Source organism: Chinchilla lanigera, unplaced genomic scaffold (assembly GCF_000276665.1).
Source record: "Chinchilla lanigera isolate Chin_1 unplaced genomic scaffold, ChiLan1.0 scaffold00085, whole genome shotgun sequence".
NCBI classification, from domain to species: domain Eukaryota; kingdom Metazoa; phylum Chordata; class Mammalia; order Rodentia; family Chinchillidae; genus Chinchilla; species Chinchilla lanigera.
This window is the reverse complement of record NW_004955486.1, coordinates 2,638,989-2,655,292: the sequence shown is the minus strand read 5'-3', so window position 1 is coordinate 2,655,292 and position 16,304 is coordinate 2,638,989. Positions and strand designations below refer to the sequence as shown.

Genomic DNA, 16,304 nt, shown 5'->3' with positions numbered 1-16,304 from the left:
TATAGTTTATATTGTCTTCGACAGTGTCCACGTCCCTTTTGTCTGCCAGTTTAACAAACGAAAAATACCTTGCTTTTGTATTATTTTTTATTTGTTCGCCGTACTGGGGATTGAACCCAGGAGCAAGCTATCACTGAGGTACATCCTCGACCTGTCCTGCCTTTTTATTTTGAGGCAGGGTCTTGCTCAGGTAGGACTCAAACTTGGAATCCTGCCTCATCCACCCTCAGTGCTAGGATTACGAATATGTGCCAGCTTGCCCGGGTACTGTGGCATTGGTTTTTAACTTGGGAATCTGTTCATTCCTGGGCTAAAGTATTGATGTTTGCAATCCCCCTCCCTCAGAATGAATTTTCAAAGTTATTCCTGAACCCAGTACTGCTGTAATATGTAAAGCGCTCTTAGAGATTAATGAAGAACAAAAAGTAGAGCATAGGTATGCAGCGTGCAGAAATGCGAACAGTCAATCTGAAAAGGTGCTGGGCTTTGTAATAAATGAAGCTTAGCGAATGAGTCTATACTGAGTTGGAGAAGTGAGTATCACTGTAATGATTCGCTTCCCCTAACAATAAGGGAGGGTTTATACTGGAGGGTAGACTGGGTCCTGGAACAGTCCCACTGGAGTTGGATTTGGGGGCGGGGGGTGGAGTGACAGCTGCCAACCCATGCTTCTTGGGTTGCTCTGCCACTGAACTTACAGGTACTTCTAAACATCAGGAATCATGTACTGATTGCAGACAAGCAAACTAAAAATTACTAATTATGTTCTTGATCCAGGGAATATAGTTAATGACTTTGGTGTATACTCCGTACTGATCTGCTGCCCCACATTGAATGGAGCCCCAGGACACAATTCCTCCCACAAACCATCTCTGTGTCTCGTTGTCTAGAAACACGAGTGCCCCTCCACTGTCACCTCTACAGCTGTCCTTGCCCCCAGCTTCTAAGCCAGCGCAGAGCATGTTAGCCGTTACCACTCCCCCTGGGTAGTGCTGCTTTTCGTACGCAGCAGTACATTTTTGATGGTCCACAATGGGTAGGTCCACAAACATGAGATTTCTAGCAAGAAAACCCCTTTGGGTTAATCCCCACCCAGATGCGGTTCCAATGTCATTTGTCTTCATCAGGGATTCTGCTGCTTCTCTTGGCAGACAAATGGGCATGATGTTGCTATTGATTACAACTTTGTTCTTCAGCTTAATCAGTGCTATATCATTGTCAAAACCAGCGTCATGAATGTAACCTTCATGGATAAAAACAGCGTCGGCCCAAGCCTGTGTGTAATGAGGTGATAGCCTCTGCAGGGTGCCCATTCGAATGTCCAGGGAGGGCGTATCACCTTTCAGTCCGTAGACGACATGAGCGGCTGTTAGGATCCAGTTGTCATATAAAAGTGCACCTGCTGCTGTGGTTTGCCCAAGTAACAGGACTTGCCACGGGAAATCACCCGGTTTTGCATTTTGCCCTCCAAATATACGACCTCTTGTAGTACGAGCCGATAGTCCACAGACTGGGGAAAGAAAAAGATAGCTCAGTGGTGTATTTCTCACATGTGTTCTGCTCTGGTGGTTTGGATGTTTAGTCAGCCAGTAATTACACCCCTTAGTTGGTGAATGTAGTAGTTTTAAAACAGCACCAAAGATCTCATAAATGCCTTTAGAATTTCTTAGCTCCTCAGAAAATGAATGCAAGTTGACTTACAAAAATTTTTTTTTTGCTAAAATTTTGAGTTCTAAGCTCGAGGGGATTATTACATAGGGTAAGTGGGCATCTGAGCTCACACACAGGGCAATATGCTTCTGAAGGCAGGAGGACAGCACCTGCCACAGTGGCTTTTCGTTTGTAATATGAGTTATTTACATGAAAGTCTGGGAAAGTAGCAACTAAGGTCACTGAGGATTTGCAAAATTACTTTCATCTGTGATCATATAAACATAAAAATTAGAATGTTGCAGTTGTAGCGAGGACCCTTCAGGTTAAGGAATTAGTATCTTTGGCTCGCTTTGGTTGTTTGAAACCGGGTCTCACTACATAGTTCAAGCTGGCCTTGTATTCACTGTGTAGCCCAGGCTGACCTTGAACTTGCAGCGATCCTCCTGCCTCAGCCTCTCGAGCGCTGGGGTTACAGGCGTGCGCCACCACACCCGCCTTGGTGCTTGGTTCAAACACTAAATTTCTACTGTGTCCTTATTGCAAACTAATTACACTTATTAATGGAGCATGTATGTTTCCTGTTGTGGGAGTATACTTGCATTAAAGCTTACAAACATTGTGTCAGCCAAGTATAGGTTTAAAAAACTAAGCCAAATAACACAGGGGGAATGAATGTATTATTACCTTTCAGATTCTTTAAAAAGTCATTCTCAACTGTTACTGGAGCCAATTTGGGCAGAAAAAAATTTCAGTACTATTAAAAGGCATATTGCATTAATGTTTAAAAACCTAGATGTCATTGAAAACAATTGCTTAGGGAAATAATGAAGTTATTAGCTTTGGGTTTTAATAGCGTTTTTACAGAGAAGAAAAGTAACTCAACAGGAGCTCATGTTTATAAACATAAATTGTTTGAGATAATTTAAAAAATCATTTAATTTTTTATGCTTGCCTAGTTGCAAGGTCAAAAATAATCAAATGACGAATGCAGTCAGCACCTAACCACCTCTCCGGGTGGAAAGGGGGTAACGAAGCACAGTATTTGGGAATAATAACTTGGCCGGAGAGCCAAGCGCGCAAGTTAGGTTTCTGCCTACCACGGCCAGAGCCCTGCCTGTTGTCTCCCGCCCGCTTCTCTGTCCGTCCCGGATCTGTGTCAGTGTCCATTACCAGGCTCACAGACTGGGAGGGATTTTTCTCCTCCGGAGCTCGTCCAGAATCCGTCAGCCTCACATACATATTTACCTGCAAATCATTGGAAAAGCAAAACGGTTGGACTGCATGTACGAGGTGGTTGTCATTTGCCTGAATCCCCCTGAAAAATGTTGATTCTTGAGCATTGGTGGGAGGTAGAGGAGCGTGCTAACCGTTTTACATGATTTCCTAAATAGCAAGTCTGCATTACCATGTTCGCTGGCAAAGTGGAAACCTTTTAGATGTGTAACTTGAATATGTATCAAGATCTCAAGTGCTTAATGATAAGGTTTTGACTTGTTAAATTAAACCATTTGGAATATATTGTGTGTTTGTAGTAGTCATTTACTAGATAAGATCTGTTTTCGATTCTCACAAATTAACATTAAAGTCACTTTAGCTGTAATATTTCACTTAGTGGATGGGAGAAGTGCCTTTTAATCCTTCCTCTCCCTTAGTCGGAAATGTTATTTTCAGGCCACGAAGGCTCGGGGTGCAAATTCCAGCGGCCCCCAACTTTAAAAAATTTGCTTACCGTCGCTGCTTTTCATTGTGTAGAAGGTGTCTCTACAGCTGTACTGAATCTCAGCTTGGTAGGTGGTCACGTCGGGGCCTGTGATGTACTCCACTTGGCCGTTGGGTAAATCATCAGGAGGGCCGCAGTCAACAGCTAGAAAGGAGACGGGAAGGGAGAGGCAGGGCCCCTTCGTCTCTGGGAGCTAACTTCGGGCTGTAGCTCTGGCAGCCGCCCTGGATTCCAGCCCCGCGTTGCAGAGACCTATGAGCAGCCGTCTGGAAGGCTGGTTGGGCCGTGTGCTGCCATGAGCCACACTCGGTTTCCCTGCACGGTGGTGAGCAGGAGTCGCCCTGTTCCACTAGACCGGGCGGGGGGGGGGCGGGCTCGCTAGGGAAGGGGACAGTTTGAAAGGCGTGCGTGCCCATAATGCAAGCGGACTGGCAGGCTGAGGCAGGAGGAGCACAAGTTTGAGACCAACCTGGGCGACTTAGGCCCAGTCTCAAAAGAGCTAAAGATGTAGCTCAGTGTGACGGCCCCGAGTTAATTATACTCGCAGTAGCATACAGACCCCTTAGTTCTTAGCTCTCATGAAACACGGTCAGGGCCACTGTGCTCTCTCATGGCGGTCTCCCTCACACTGTAGGGTGTGCTTCACTACCATCTAAAAGAACCTCAGAGGCTCTGCAGCAAAGCAGCCATGCAAAAGAAAGCAGGTCTGGTTCGGCAAGAAACAGACTGAAGGACTGTTCTTACAATCGTTTTCATAAATGGGACCTATAAAACCTGAAGTGGGGGAAGCAAAACAATTTGTATTCACAGCAGTCAGCACATTGCTAACGTGAAGTAGGCAGCGCCTGGCGGGTAGGACCGACTGCAGTTTGCAGTCCGTTTTCAGCGCAGGCAACCAGGCACTGGTGGGTGGGTGGGTTGGTGTTGAGACAGGATCTCGCTGTGTAGTTCAGGCTGGGCACAAGTTCCCTGTGTAGCCCAGGCTGGCCTGGACCGACGCGCAGTGGCCCTGCCTCGGAGTGCTGGGGTTACAGGCAGCACACCCGGCTGCATCGTTGCTGGTTTTCACTAGGTGGTTTGGGCAACCCAGTGCTGAGTGCCTGGCCCCGTGCCGTGCTCTCCCCAAGCCTGCCTTCCACAGCTGTGTGGCGCTCTTCCGACCTGCTGTGCACCAGAAAGCGCAGGAGGGTGTTTGTCACAGGTGCCTAGCAGGAAGCGGCAGAATCGGGGTTCCTGCCACCTCCGATCCGGCACTCCGTGGACACCCGCTCCCGCTTACAGTAAGCCTGACTTAGGCAGGCTTCACAGAGATGAACAGGCCTTGCGCTGTGAACATGCACAGATGCGAGCAAATTGCAGACGTAGCTCACATGCTGCTGGCCCTTGTCACTGCTGTGCTGCTGGGTGCTCGGTGCAGTGAGGTCGTGGGCACTGGCACAGTGCTCAGTCAGCCCAGGATGCCCAGAAGTGGAGGATGTGGATGTAGCGATGTGGAGGAGACTGCTAGGGAGTCAAAGACTGTCAGATTCACACACGAATCTGATCTGTGAATGTTCTCCAGGAACGGAACCTGTTCATTAGCCAGGGACACACTACTGTTTTGCTTTTCTGGTGCAGGGGATTGAACTCAGGGAGCCCTGAGCTACACCCACAAGCAGGCCTTTTTATTTTTAGATAGTATTTTACTAAGTTGCCCAGGCTGGCATGCAACTTGGGATCCTCCTGCCTCAGCCTCCCAGGTAGCCTGGATTATAAGCATGCTCCATCACCACTCTTTACTATTCCATAACTAAAGAAATTAGTCTTGGTGGTGGGAATGTAAATTCATAAAACTTAAGGAAAGAAAACTCCAGGAACTTTCCCGTGAAAACTTTCACAGCATGTACAGAAACACGAAACACGTTCAGAGGTGTTCAGTGCAGCTGTCTGGGTAGCCGTCAAGGGCTGCAAACAACAACCCGGATGAAGTCAAACGTGTATGCACTGCGGGGCCTTGGACAGCTGGGGTGGGGAGGGGAGAGGAAGGGGGGGAGGGTCCTGTTCACCTGGGTGACATGGAGAGGCGACCAACACAGGGAGAAGCAAAGTAATCAGTTTTCCTTGTACTAGGGACAGAACCCAGGGCTGCTCTACCACTGAGCTACACCTCAGCTTTTTTTAAAAAAAATTCTAAATTTTGAGACAAGGTCTAGCCAGGTTGGCCTCAAACTTACGATGAGCCTGGCAAGCGCAAGGTCCTGAGTTTGATTCCCGGAACCAAAAAACAAACAAAAAACTTGTGACGATCCTCCCAGAGCTCGGTCATTACAGGCACAGTCCGCCAAGCCCAGCCTTTACAAAGTGGTGGTGTCCACCATTAGCCCAGTTCGTGCAGCTGTGTACGCAGGTGTGGCGCTTACACACCCGGCACAGAGCCACCCCCACGTGTTCCCTGAGCAGTGTCTCCTGGAGGGATGCACGCCAGAGCAGTGACAGTGACCACACTCTCCTCTGCTGGTGAGATGAGTGTTGATGAAAATGTCTGTTTGCCCTTTTTTTCTTTTTTTTTTTTTAAGATAGGGTCACGTTATGTAGTTTGGTCCGGCCTCGAGCTCACAGCTATCCTCCTGCCTCAGCCTCTCAAGGGCTGGGGTTACAGGTGTGCACCACGACGCCAGGCCCTGTTTCCCGTCTTTTACAAAGAGTACTACTGTCAGAGTTGGACAGAGAATTTCCAGAGCACACCTTTTCTTTCCCAAGTAGCTTGGCTCCACTTTGACCCCTGAGTACACTGAGAAGACGGAGGAAGAGAAGCGGGTTGGGCTTCAAGCCCTGATAAATGAAGCCATCTGGGGCCAGGGCAGAGAGAGGGCCAGGAAGCGACAGAAGCAGCAAGCGCAGCAGCCCTTAGGGAGTTGTCACCGCGTGGCCGTACTGCTGCACTCCGGCATGGGTCGGTCCCAGGAGCCATCTTTCTGACAGACGGCAGCAAAGGATTTCAGGGGCAGAGAACCCTAAATAGGAATTCAGAAAATAACTTACTTACAAGTCTCTTCCCAGAAGCGGGCTCCCACAGTGCTTCCTATATCACTGCTTCGTGCCAGTCCCAAAGACAGTGACCTGTCACAAGACTAGCATCCGTGTCTGGTGGCACACAAGAAGCCAGGACCTGGACACACCCCGGCCGGCTCGGAGCAGACAGAGGCACATTTGCTGCCCAAAGCTCTGCTGGGTTGTGTTGCCAGTTACGTAGGTCAGCTTTCAAGGTGTCCTGGCATTTTATGGATCAAAGCTGCCCTTTGCAGCAATTCTCACTGTAATCCAGGAGCACGTCAGATCTCGGAGTTGCTGCCTGTGTCCCACCGGTTCCTTATGTGGCTGCGGAGCGTGGCGGTGGTAAGTTTGGGAAAGGCTGGTGCTGCATTCATGGGGCAGCCCCGTTTCTCCCTGGCCTGTGGCAGCGAGCCAGAGGAGGCCGCGAAAAACACTTGGTGAGCCTTTTCCACATCTTCCCCAGTTTTGGCCAACAGTGAGATTTATAGGAAATTTGGGGGGAGTGGCTGGTGGTGATTGAACCTAAGACATTTGCACCATGCTATATCTCCAGCCCTGTTTTTATTTTTTAGTTAGAGCCAGGGTCTTGCTAAGTCATTAACTCACCCAAGCGAGGTTTGAATCTGTGATCCTCCCGCTTCAGCCTCCCAGACTGCTGAGATTAGAAGCATATGCCACCACCCTCCCCCCACCCCTGCAAACTTTGTTGACTTCCTGAAATAGTGTTTTTCTAAAATCAAACATTAAAACATAGAAGAAGATGATGTTAGCAGAAGATTTATGCTTTAAAAGATATCAAGATTTTTAAAATTGAGAACCTGAACAAATTTTGCAGTCCAAGGAGTTATGAGAAAAGATCTTGGCCAAGAAGTCTGCCAGGTGCGAAATTTTTTTCCTGGTTTTGACCCTCCACAGGACTACGGACTGCATAGCCAGCTATCATTTCGGTGTTATTACTTTTTACCACTGGGATTCAGTGACAATTTTGAAGAACATAAAGAGGACGTGTTAATCTCTTACCTGTGCCCCTAAAGAAACACGCTAAGCATTTTTTAAAATTATACTCCCCCTCCCTCAACAATGATCACTATTTATAACTCTGCAGAATACACTCTTTCCCAGGGCCATCTCATTTTTCCTGGGCCCAGGAGCTGTTTTGTAGAAAGGACCTTCATTTAATCCAAGGTGCTCTCCAAGCTCACAGAACAAGGGTAGTGAACTTGAACTTATCTTTCTGTTGTTTCAGCTGCTGGAAGTGTGAACAGGCAGAAAAGTTGCCCGTTGTAATCACCACCTTTCCAAAGTAGCTTAAACAACAATAAAAAAAGGGCACGGGGCTGAGGGGTGGGGGGCTTGGAGCTCCCTGGTACCGCGCATGCCTAGTGCGCAAGAGGCCCTGGGCTCCGGCACCAGCACCAAAATCGTGCTTTCAAACATTTTAAAAAGCAGGACACCCAGAACACACCTCTCCATGCCGTCCCTCCTGCCCGGCACCGACTTATTTCTTTGCTTTCTACCGTTGAAAACCTGGCGAGAAGCCACCGTGCTGCGCCCACCCTCTGCCCATCGGACGGGCACAGGAACGCGACTCTGTGCCAGCGTGACCGCGGGCATTTGCTCCTGGTCACTCACGTGCAGAAGCTCGTAGCCGACCTCGCAGAAGACTGAGAAGCTGTCTCGGAAGACGTACTTGTCTTGCACCGGTGAAATGCGGCCGTTAGGTGGCGCCGTGGGATCGGGACACGGCTGCGCTGCGCGGTGGGGAAGCCAGGCTGTTTGGTTGGGATGTGGCCTGTGGCAGCCAGGCCTGGGTTCTATAACCTGAAGTTCTTGGTTTATGAGTGAAACGCTAGGTAAAGGGGCCCTCTCACAAGTACACTGGCGTTCCTAACACGAAAGGCAAGGTTAAGCTCAGCCGCTTTGCCTGGGGCTGCGATGCAGAGGTTCCCTGACACAGGCTTGAAGCCCAGAGCGAGCAGGGCGAAGAGTGATACCCAGCGGAGAGGGTGCTCGGCTCCTGGGCCGGAGGGCGTGGCTCAGGGGCAGAGCTCAGGGCCCCGGGCTTGACCCCAGCATAAGAAGAATCAGGTCGGTGCTTGGCTGAGGACTGGAGTGAGTGGTGGCATGCCCCTTCCCAGCGCCCTGCAGGACACCATGGCACCCAGGGTTCAGGCACAGGGCCCTAAAGATCCAGATAGACCCCGGGAGCCTCCGGCTTCGCCCACCAGCGCCGCCACCCGAGCTGCACCGGGAGACACACCCCTCTGCCGCCTGGGCTGGCCGGCCCCCTCCCAGGAGCCCCCTGCTCCCTTGGGAGCCCCAGACCCTTCTTCCCTGGGGAACCAACCTCCAGGCACCGCCTTGGTGGGCAGAACCAAGGCCGGGGGCGGGGAGCAGCCTGGGAGGGAGTGTGCGGGTCCGACGCTGACTCCTTGACCTGCTGCTGCAGCCCAAACCCTCGCACCCGCCACACCTGCACTCCCTGACAGCAACGCCTCTGAGTGCAAGCAGGGCCCTTCCCTCCGCCGGGAACACCCTTCCCCGCCTCCATGCCTGCCCACCCTTCAAATCTAGCCTGCGAGGTTTCCTGTTTCAGGGCACCTTTCCTGGCACCGGCCCAGGCACCAGCCCCTCCTCTGGACTCACTGTGCCCTGTGCTCGGCTCTAGGGCTGTGCTTGCCGGAGGTAGTTGTGTTGCTGTGACTCCCCCATCCCCCACTGGACTAGGGGCACAGGCCATGGGGACTGTGGCTGCAGCATTTCATACCCCTGTTACACAGCTATAGGAAGGGAAGGTGGATGGACGGTGGATGGATGGTGGGTGGATAGGAAGATGGATGGGGGGAGCTGGGGATTTAGCTCAGCGGCACAGCGCCTGCCCCGCAAGCACAAGGTCGTGAGTTCGATCCCGGATACCGGAAAACAAACAAACAAACAAAAAAGGTGGATGGGGTGGGGAAAGGAAGATAGATGGGTGAATCAACAGATGAATACGTGGGTGGATGGGTGAGTAGATGTGTGTGTGGTGGATGGATGGCGGGATGGGTGGATAGATGAGTTAGTGAGAGGATGGGTGGGGGTGGATGGATGGATGAGTGCATGGGTGGATGGATAAGTGCATGGGTGGACGATGGTGGGTGGATGGGTGTAGGTAGATGGGTGGGCTGATGGGAGGGTGGGTGGGTGATGAGTGGATGGGTGGGGGGGTGGGCGGATGGTGGGTGGATGGGTGTAAGAGGATGGATGGGTGGAGGGAGAGGAGGAAAGTGTTCTTGCTATTTCTGCTTCTAGGTTCTTTGCCTCACAGAGCTTCGGACTCAAGTCTGCCTCCCTTGCTTGGCCTGGCCTGGAAGGGTCCCGCCCTGGGAGCCCCCCCGGACGCTCCAGAAGGGGCAGAAGCTCCTCCGCGGGTCTGTGCTCACCTGTGCTGGTGTAGTGGATCTTCCAGCCTGTGTTGTCCCCTGAGTCATCGGTGACAAAAGTGATGGTCACAGTGCTGCTGTTTGTTTCGATCCTGCGGGGCGCTGTCCTCCCACACAGAGGGCCGTGCTCCGCTCTGCCTGTCCGGATCTGAACCAGGAGCGGCCTGAAGCCTCAGCACGGCGTCGCCCGGGCCGGGCCGAGTGAGGGGAAGCCACCCGGGTCCCGGGAGCGGGCGGGGCGGCCCCCCGAGGTCCCTCCCTCACTGTGGAACCGGCTGAGACCTCCCGGAGAGGCGGAGGGGGCTGCGGAGGCAGACAGGAGCCGGGCGCGGTGCTGCAGGGTGTAGGGCGGCTGGGCTGAGGGGAAATAGCCAGGGCCGTACCTGGAGGGAGTCGTAGGGACACTGGGTGTCAGGATGCGACTCTACATCGAAGGGCCCCGCGAAGTCCAGGACGACATGGAACCCCTCCTCCAGGCGGATGTGGTAAGCGCAGCTGGAGAGTCTGGGGTACGGCCGCGGGTATTCAGGGCTGCTGAGCTCCCCAGACCGCGCGGTGAAGACCTGGTCCGAGCACAGGGCTGGCAGGAGGAGGGCGGAGTGGTGGGCTCACACTACCTGTCCCCCCTCCCTGTGGACAGCAGGGGGTGGGGTTTGTGGATGTCCCGGGACGCCTGTGTCCCTGACCTGCCGAGGTCGTGTATGCAATCAGCCCCCGAGCCTTTGATACCAACCCCACAGCCCACCGAGCGCTGAGGGACTGTGAGGGAGGGTCCTCGTGCCTGGGGGCTTCCGCTGAAATGAGGAGGGAGGCACTAGGGATAGACGTTTCCTGCTGGGGGTGCGGCCCTGGCAGAGCTCTTACCTTGCATGCACAAGGTCCTGGGTTCGAATCCCAGCAACACACACGCGTGCGCACACACACGCACACACACATGCATGCACACATGCACACACACGCGTGCGCACACACACATGCACAAAGAAGCTCTGCAGGAGTCTCTCCCACCAGCAGAGAGGGTGGGGACACCCAGGTGGGCTCATGAAGAAAGGGGCAGTAGGGGGCCTCTCCATGGTCCCCAGGGATTCGAGAAAGGGGAGAGGTGGCTCCTCGAGCCCCTGGGCCCTTTCTGCTCATGCGCACCCCTCGGGGGGTGGGCTCGGCCTGCGCTGGCTCAGGGAGTCCAGGCCCACGGTGACGGTCAGCCCTGCCTCCTCCCTGTAGCCGCCCACCCCTGGCGCAGCAGTGGGAAGCCGGGTTCCGCCCTCAGGGCGAGGGGTGACGGCGGTGCCCTCTTCCATGCGGCTCCTGGTGGGGCCGAGGGAACGGTCCCTGTGTGCTGGAGGGACCGGAGTCCCTCTGGGTGGCGCCTGCCTGGATCTTTCTGCCCGGAGTCACCTCTGAACGGAGCTGCTCCAAGGGCGCTTGGAGCTCAGCTTTTGGGGACCAGAGGTCTTCCCCGACCTCCCACAGAGACAGCAGGCATGGTGCAGGGGAGCCAGGTTTATTGGTGGGCGGTGGCGGGGGACAGTGGGGGCGCTGTGGGCAGCCAGGGTCTCGCCTGACTCCGTTGCAGCCCTCGGCGGCACCTGGCTTCTGACCTGAGGGCCAGGGCAGGCTGGAGCCAGGCAGGTCAGAGGCTCTGCTCTGGAAGAGAGACGGCGGTCGGGGGACAGCGAGCGGGGACGCAGGTCAGGGCCAACTCCCGGGGCACTGCAGTCCGGGAGCCTGGCAGGGCCACGGCAAAGGGCCCAGAGGGCCAGCGCCGTGGGGAGGGGTGTGCGGCTCTGAGCACAGCCTCCTCCACGCTCCCTGGAGGGGCTGGGGTGTCCTGGGCGGGTGGCTGGGGCCCAGGCGCGTCCCCCTCACCTGAGCAGGTGCGCTTGTTCTGGTGCAGGACATAGCCCGCCCGGCAGGAGCAGTAGAAGCCGCCCAGGTAGTTGTGACAGTGGTGATCGCAGGGTGGCGGCTCCCCTGGGGACACTTGGCACTCGTTGATGTCTGGGGGAGCAGCGGGCCAGGCAGGTGGTCAGGAGGAAGGGTCTGGACAGAGTCCAGGCCTGGCCTGGGACTCTGGGGACCAGTGATCTCAGTGGCTGACCAGCACCTCAGTGGTGCTGGGCAGAGCCCTTTAGTCCTGGGATCCAGAGATGTAAGTTTGACTTTCGTGTGCTTTGGTTTTTGAGACATGGTCTCCCTGTGTAGCCCATGTGGGCTTTGTACTCAAGATCCTCTTGCCTCGGCTTCCCAGGTGCTGGGATTACAGGTGTGTACCACCACTCCTGGTACAAGCACCTTTTTTTCTTTTTCTTTTTTTGTCTTTTTGAGACAGGGTCTCGCTATGGAGTTCAGGCTGGTCTTGAGCTCACTTTGTAGCCCAGACTGGTCTCGAACTCACAATGATCCTCCTGCCTCAGCCTCCTGAGTGCTGGGTTGCGCCACCTGTAAGGCATGCGCCACCACGCCTGGCAACAAGCACCTTTTTCTTTTTTTTTTTCTTTTTTTTTTTTTTTTTTTTTTTTTTTTTTTATCTTTTTGAGACAGAGTCTCACCATGCACTTCAAACTCTCTTGAAGTAGCCCAGGCCTTGAACTCTCTTTGTAGCCCAGGCTGGCCTGGAATTCACAGTGATTCTCCTGCCTCAGCCGCCTAAATGCTGAGATTATAGGCATGCACCACCATGCCCAGCCAAGCACCTTTTTTAAACCAGTGAGAGACTGACTATCCTGCCTGAAGCCACCTAGCTAGTGAAAAGAGGAGCCAGGTAAGGCGGTGCATGGCTGTTACCCCAGCACTCAAAAAGCTGAGGCAGGAGGATCTCAAATTTGAGGCCACCTTGTCTCCAAAAACAAGCAACAAAAAAAGCGTCAGGCACCAAGCCTGCCATACCCATCGGGCCTGGGCAGAGCTCAGGCTGGGGCCTTTGCTTTTGCCAGAGCATGGGGTCCTTGGCTCAGGCCCGAATCATCAGGGCGAAGGGCTCTTTCAGGAGGTGGGGGACGGAGGACCGCATGGCCTAGGAGTCACCCAGCTGCAGATGGCCTGGCTCACCCTCGGCCGCGTAGAAGGCCTCGAAGCCCGTGAACGGCTTCTCGTTGGAGTAGTCGGAGCGGAAGGTGACGTCCAGGCTGGGGCCCGGCGAGTAGAAGGTGTCGTTGCCGGGTGCCCGCTCGGTGTCCGTGCTTTCCCGTCCACACAGCGTGGCCAGCACCTTGGTCCCCGAGCTCAGCTGTGGAGTCGGAGGTCACAGGGAGGCCGGGCAAGGCCCAGCCCGCCCCCAGATGCCCGCAGCCCAGGCCAGCCAGGAAGACCCCCACCCCAGCCCTCAGCGGCCCAGGCCGCCCCGCCGCGGTGGCACCTTGACGAAGTCATACTCGCACAGGTAGGACAGCTCCAGGTCGAAGTGGGTGAAGTAGAGGCGCAGGCGGTAGCCGGGGGGCGCGGCCAGGGCCCAGCGGCGCTGCTGGTGGTTGGCATACTCGCCCGGGAAGCCGGGGGACGCCAGGCGCCCGAACACCGGCTCAAGCCACCTGGGGCCCAGCGGGGTGGCGGCCGCCAAGCCCCACAGCAGCCCCAGCAGGACGAGCACCCTGCGGGGCGCCGGCGTGGGCGCTGCCAGCCCCCTCATGGCGAGCCGTCCAGCGGGCCGTGCAGCTCTGAGCCCCGCTCCTCACCTTTGCTCTGTTTGTCCACCCCGGCCCTGCCCCGGGTCTGGGAATTGACCCTGTGACTTCCGCCTGGCCCGCTTCCGGGCAGGGCTGGCTGGGTCACTCCAGGACCAGGGGTTGGAGTGGGGTGGTGACAGCCTGGGGACACATCCTGGGTGGCTTCGCTGCCCTGGATCTCCGAGCCTCCTCCCCCGAAGTGGCCTGAAAGGTCACTAGGGGCTGGGGTCCCTCGATGATGGAGACAGTGAGTGTTCCCAGCGGAGGTGCAGCCAACACCGCACAGGAGGTCCTCTGCTGCCCACCCCCCGCCCCTGCAAGGCCCAGGGAGACAGAAAAGCAGTGTGAGAAGCCAGGCGGCTCTGTGAAGATGGGACAGCAATGAGGGCAGCTTTTGGTTGTGAGACAGGATTTTGCTGTGTAGTCCAGGCTGGTCTTGTACTCAAGGCGATCCTCCTGCCTCAGCCTCCTGAGTGCTGGGGTGGATGGGAAGGACCAATGGGCAGGTGGGAATAACTGTCCCCTGTGATTCTAAGCTTGCAATGGAACCAGGCATTGGTGGCACCAGGTCCTCTGGATGTGGTTAAGAAATGGACCATCCCTACTCTCTGCAACGTGGAGACCTCTTCTCAGGAACATAAAACAGAGGGTCCCAGGCCCTGCTGGGGACAGGTCGAGTGCTGAGATGCCATTACCTCCCTACCCGGCTCCTAGAACCTGCCAGCTCTGCAGCTTTAGCTTAGTTTCTGGCGCTGATTGAACCCAGGGCCTTTGCACTGAGCTGCATCTGGGCCCCTTTTATATTTTGAGAGAGGGTCTTGCTAGGCCATCAGGTTGCCTGGGCTGGGTTCACATTGGCAGTCCTCCTGCCTCAGCCTCCCAGAGTGCTGGGCTCACAGATGGGTCCACCATGCCCGCATCTCCCTCGTTCTACTAGGGCACTCAGCTGGGCCCCCACGTGGGCTTCTCTCTTTTGCGGAGAGTGGTGAGCAGCCCAGGAAGTGAGAGCTGGGAAGCCCGACCTTTGGAGTTCCAGGGGCAGAAGGTCAGCTCCGCCCCGTGACTCTGGGTGACAGGAGGTAACGCAGCTGGCACAGCCGACCCACTGCTGCCTGGTCCCCTCTTACACCGGGCAGCACATTAGGGGACTCGTGGGCCCTGGGTGAGGAAGACACACGTGTGCACACACACATGTACTCACCCTGCTAACGAGTGTAATTAACCCATTAGCCTCAGGCACAGGGGGCTGAGGCGCTGCGTGGTAGCTCAGGGCCAGTGCACTTGAACCCTTGCCTAGTACGAGGTTGTGGTGGATCTGATGGCACACACCTTCGATCCCAGTGCTCAGGAGGCTGAGGCAGGAGGATTGCTGCAAGTCTGAGGCCAGCCTAGGCTAGGTGACCAAACCTTGTGTCAATAAAAAATAAAAGAAAAAAGAAAAAAGGAAAGGCTGGTGGGGGTGGAGCTCAGGCATAGCACTTTGCCTGGCACATGAAAGGTCTTGGGGTCCAACCCCAGCACCTCCCTTCCCCCAAAAGAAACTGTCCAAAATCAAATTGAAACAAAACAAAACAAAACAAAATCAATTGAAGTTATTATATCTTTAGAGGAAAGAGATGCAAAGCCAGGTGCAGCGGCACACAAGAGCACCCTACTCTGGAGGCTGAGGCAGGCTGAGGATCCCAGGTTTGAGTTCAACCTGTGGAACTGAACAACTCTATCTCAAGAGAATTTGGAGGGGTGTAGTGCTGGGGTTTGAACCCAGGGCTTTTACACTGAGCCTCATCCCAAACCCTTCATTCATTGATTGACTGATTGATTGTTTATTTTTCTGAGACAGGTCTTGCTATGAGTTCAGGCTGGCCTTCAACTCACTGTGTAGCCCATGCTGGCCTCGAACTCATGGCAGTCCTTCCGCTTCAACTTCCCAAGTGGGGTTGCAGGCAGGTACCACCACACCCAGCTTGCCTGATTTTTATGAGGGGGTTTCACTAAGTTACTATGTTGTCTGGGCTGGGTTTAAACTTGCCACCTTCCTTTTTTTTGGTACCAGGAATCAAACTCAGAACTTTGTACTTGCCAGGCAGGCGCTTATGCTACTGAGCTATATCCCCGGCCCACTTGCCACCTTCCTGCCTCAGCCTCCTAGAGTGTTGGGGTTGCAGGAATGCACCACTATGCCCAGCTTCGAAAGAAATTTTTTCTGTTATCCCAGCACTCAGGAGGCTAAGGCAGGAGGATTGCCCTCAGTTTGAGGCCAGCCTGAACTATATAACAAGATCCTGTCTCAAAAAAACAAAATAAATACATAGCATTTTAAAAGGGTTGGGGATGTAGCACAGTCCTAGAGAGCTTGTTTAGCTTGCATAAAGCCCTGGGTTCAATCCTTAGCACAAAAACAAGAAGCAAGAGCAGGATGTTATTTAAAAAAAAAAAACAACTATTCAAACTGGGTATGCTGATGCTGGCCTGTCATCTCAGTACTTTGGGAGGCTGAGGCAGGAGGACCACAAATTCAAACCCAACCTGGGCAATATGCCAAGACCTTGTCTGGAAAAAAAAAGCATTTAGAGAACAGCAACAGCAAAAAGTCTTGAAAATTAAAAAATGTTTAAAATGAAGTCTATAGGGGCTGGGGATATAGCTCCATGGCATAAGTGCCTGCCTGGCAAGTGCAACGTCATGAGTTCAATCCCTGGTACCGTAGAAAAATAAAATAAAATAAAATAAAATAAAATCTATAAAATGAGAGACAACACTGAAGAAATTTTCCAGAAGATAGAGCAAAAAAGACAAAAAAAAAAAAAAAAA

At 54.0% G+C, this 16,304-nt stretch overlaps 1 protein-coding gene across 2 annotated transcripts; it reads right to left on the bottom strand.

The window, feature by feature from the left end:
- Positions 1-167: 167 nt before the first annotated feature.
- On the bottom strand, positions 168-13,563 carry Masp2 (mannan-binding lectin serine peptidase 2). 2 transcript variants are annotated; one of them, XM_005404007.2, is made up of 10 exons: positions 13,187-13,563; positions 12,880-13,057; positions 11,698-11,829; positions 10,212-10,408; positions 9,829-9,976; positions 8,039-8,157; positions 6,288-6,366; positions 3,383-3,517; positions 2,824-2,898; positions 168-1,510 (listed from the first exon to the last, which is right to left on the bottom strand). In XM_005404007.2, the coding sequence occupies exons 1-10, from the start codon at positions 13,454-13,456 to the stop codon at positions 747-749; spliced, it is 2,097 nt and encodes a 698-aa protein (XP_005404064.1). In that variant the 5' UTR covers positions 13,457-13,563; the 3' UTR covers positions 168-746. The 2 variants fall into 2 exon arrangements, with proteins under 2 accessions (XP_005404064.1, XP_005404066.1); XM_005404009.1 differs by lacking the exons at positions 168-1,510; positions 2,824-2,898; positions 3,383-3,517; ... (2 more) ...; positions 9,829-9,976; positions 10,212-10,408 and adding an exon at positions 11,314-11,475 and having other exon boundaries at positions 13,187-13,546.
- Between the last annotated feature and the right edge of the window lie 2,741 nt (positions 13,564-16,304).

Bases quoted from the DNA above. Each gene is read 5' to 3' on its own strand.
- Masp2 (XM_005404007.2), bottom strand. From the start codon at position 13,456: ATGAGGGGGCTGGCAGCGCCCACGCCGGCGCCCCGCAGGGTGCTCGTC. The intron at 9,977-10,211 runs GTACGGCCCTGG...CTCCTGGTTCAG, and splicing joins GTCCCTACGACTCCCTCCAG to ATCCGGACAGGCAGAGCGGA. The intron at 6,367-8,038 runs GTGAGTGACCAG...ATTCCTATTTAG, and splicing joins TCGGCTACGAGCTTCTGCAC to GGTTCTCTGCCCCTGAAATC.